Source organism: Asparagus officinalis, unplaced genomic scaffold (assembly GCF_001876935.1).
Source record: "Asparagus officinalis unplaced genomic scaffold, Aspof.V1 AsparagusV1_Un2519, whole genome shotgun sequence".
NCBI lineage: Eukaryota > Viridiplantae > Streptophyta > Magnoliopsida > Asparagales > Asparagaceae > Asparagus > Asparagus officinalis.
Genome location: NW_017974778.1, coordinates 1 through 3,110, shown reverse-complemented (window position 1 = coordinate 3,110; position 3,110 = coordinate 1). Strand labels below are relative to the sequence as shown.

At 39.9% G+C, this 3,110-nt stretch overlaps 1 protein-coding gene across 2 annotated transcripts; it reads left to right on the top strand.

Annotated features, from left to right (window-relative positions):
- The first annotated feature begins 142 nt into the window (after positions 1–142).
- On the top strand, positions 143–1,394 carry LOC109828586. 2 transcript variants are annotated; one of them, XR_002243762.1, is made up of 3 exons: positions 143–172; positions 275–350; positions 992–1,394. XR_002243762.1 is itself a non-coding variant. In XM_020395550.1 (2 exons), the coding sequence occupies exons 1-2, from the start codon at positions 795–797 to the stop codon at positions 1,197–1,199; spliced, it is 309 nt and encodes a 102-aa protein (XP_020251139.1). In that variant the 5' UTR covers positions 677–794; the 3' UTR covers positions 1,200–1,394. The 2 variants fall into 2 exon arrangements, 1 of the variants encoding a protein (XP_020251139.1); XM_020395550.1 differs by lacking the exons at positions 143–172; positions 275–350 and adding an exon at positions 677–895.
- Positions 1,395–3,110: the final 1,716 nt, after the last annotated feature.

Here is a 3,110-nt window from a genome sequence, read left to right as displayed (position 1 = left end):
ATGAAAAGAATGAAGTGATTGATGTTTCCCAATTGCAAACGCCGCAGAAGAGAAGGAATGTCAATAGCGAGACTGATTTTATTCCAAAGAATTGCGATTACCCGGCAAAGGGACAGTTAACTGAAAGTAAGAGGAAACTCCTTGATGAGTTTTGCAAGAAGAGAATGAACAGGTGTAATTTTGAACCACACATGCGATTTTCATAACTTTCATTTTATGTTGCGCTTCCTTTCATATTACATCTACTAACTTGTGTTTGTTTCATTTGTCATAGAGATGAGTATGTTTGGCAATCTGTTACCCGGTTAGATGTGTATCATCTTCTTATTGGAAGCGCAATTTCCGATAGTGTAAGTTCCCAATCTTTAATAGTTTTGTGCGTATTTCCATATTTTAGTTGTGATCATTCTATTATGAATAATTTTCAGTTAGTTGATGGTATGATAGAGAGATTTAAGATGAAGATTGAAACAGAAACATATTCAAAACACATACACATCACAGGATCATTCTTTGCTGTGAGTATTAGGAAAATTTACTATCATTTATATTATTTTTTGTTAAATGTTATGGTCATGTTTTAACAGAGAGCGTTACTAGAAGATAATCCCGGCCATTGGGCAAGACTACTCAAGGGTCGACAGCTTCCACGTGCACGCTTTGAAGATAGCGAGAAGATAATTTTTCCTATTCTTAGCAGTAGTCATTGGCATTTATTGGAATTGATTAAGGCTGAGAAAAAATTTTATCACTATTCCTCACTCACATACATTAAATATCTTAATGATGCCAAGATGTTCATGAACAATTTCTTAGCTTGCATAAAGGATGAATGGAAAATAAAAAATGTGGATGAGTATAGTATAGAAACCCGACAGGTTGCTCAACAGGATGGGTATGACTATAACTTAAAATGTATTAATGTGATTCATTTTCCTAACATATTATCATTTTATCATGTAATCATTGATTGCGGCATTTGTTTGTGCAGGAGCTTAGACTGCGGCATTTTCATGATGGGATACATATATTCCATCATCAACGACACACCACCATTCATTCAACAGGATGATTGTGAACTTCTGCGAGCAAAGATCGCTATTGCCTTTATCTCGGAGGAAGCAGAAAATCTGTTAGAAGATGCATTTACTCAGGATGAAGACTCTCAATATAAATGTCCTGGATGTTCTGAATGTTGAAGTTGAACATGAGCTTAGAGATTTGTACTTGGCAGATTCATTTTGCGTTCATTTTGTGTTAATTGTATACTTGGCAAATTGATTTTGTGTTGATTGTGTAGCTTAGATCTGTGCAGGAGCATAGGGAGTTGATTTTTGTAGTGGAATTGTGTATATGTTGTTTTATGCTATAATTGTGTTATTATTGTCAAAGTTCTGTGAATGTTGAAGTTGTACAGGAGCTTAGATCTGTGTTTTTGTCAAATTCGTGCGGTGTTGATTGGTTACTGCTCGTTTCAACTAGTTTTTACTTTTTAGTTGGTTACTGCTCGTTCGTAAAATTGATGCCAGTATTGATGTTCTTCGTGCGCCCTTTCCTGCTTTTCCTTTGTTGCATCCTCATCTAATGGTTTCCAGCTTCTCGATCGCCTGACAGCTAGAAATCAGAATTCGATTCAGCAAGGGGTTCATGCATGCCTAGTTAGGATGTTATGTCTTCTTGTTGGTTGCAATAAGGCCTTTTTAGCTGGTTGCTTTGCCAAGAAGTTGGTGATTTTGGTGCTGGGTTAGATGACCATTCCTCGAGATGCTTGGTATAGTCTTGGTGTGATAAATTTTTAGCTTATTTCTCTCTTTATACTCAGTATCTGTCATGTGTTCATAGTTCACTGTTTTCAGCCTGGTGTTCTCAAGTATGCTATTCTTTCAGGCTATTTTGTTAATTTTTCCAAATATGCCATTCATTCAAGCTATTTTGTTAATTTACAACAACTTATTAGCATTATAAATAAGAAGATAGGTTACGTTTTTCATAGCTTTTCATTATAAATTAGCATTTAAGGGGGAGAATTTAATATTAGCGGATAATACAGTTTTTTTCCCCGCGGCGAGAACACTCGGCGACCGACGCGTCGTCGTAATAGGCCGATCATCCGCCGCGTCGGCCGGTCCTCGACAAATTTCGAAGCTTCAGTCAAAGTATAGCACCTTATTGCAAAGTATAGCACCTTATGGCCAAAGTATAGCACCTTATGGCCAAAGTATAGCACCTTACGCTCTCTAGAAATTCTGAGCTCCGAGTCGTCGCGACCATTTTAGTTTTTTTTTGCGAGACTGTTTTCGCCAAAAGTCGAATTTGTTGTCGAATTCATTATATCTTCGGTCGATTACAATAAATTCCCTTATTGCAAAGTATAGCACCTTATGGCCAAAGTATAGCACCTTATTGCAAAGTATAGCACCTTATGGTCAAAGTATAGCACCTTATGGCCAAAGTATAGCACCTTACGGTCTCTGGAAATTCTGAGCTCCGAGTCGTCGCGACCATTTTAGTTTTTTTCCGCGCGACGAGAACTCTCGGCGACCGACGCGTCGTCGTAATAGGCCGATCATCCGCCGCGTCGGCCGGTCCTCGCCCAATTTCGAAGCTTCAGGCAAAGTATAGCACCTTATTGCAAAGTATAGCACCTTATGGCCAAAGTATAGCACCTTACGCTCTCTGGAAATTCTGAGCTCCGAGTCGTCGCGAACCATTTCAGTTTTTTTCCCCGCGGGAGAACACTCGGCGACCGACGCGTCGTCGTAATAGGCCGATCATCCGCCGCGTCGGCCGGTCCTCGCCCAATTTCGAAGCTTCAGGCAAAGTATAGCACCTTATTGCAAAGTATAGCACCTTATGGCCAAAGTATAGCACCTTATTTGCAAAGTATAGCACCTTACGCTCTCTGGAAATTCTGAGCTCCGAGTCGTCGCGAACTATTTCAGTTTTTTTCCCCGCGGCGAGAACACTCGGCGACCGACGCGTCGTCATAATAGGCCGATCGTCCGCCGCGTCGACCGGTCCTCGACCAATTTCGAAGCTTTAGTCAAAGTATAGCACCTTATTGCAAAGTATAGCACCTTATGGCCAAAGTATAGCACCTTATTACAAAG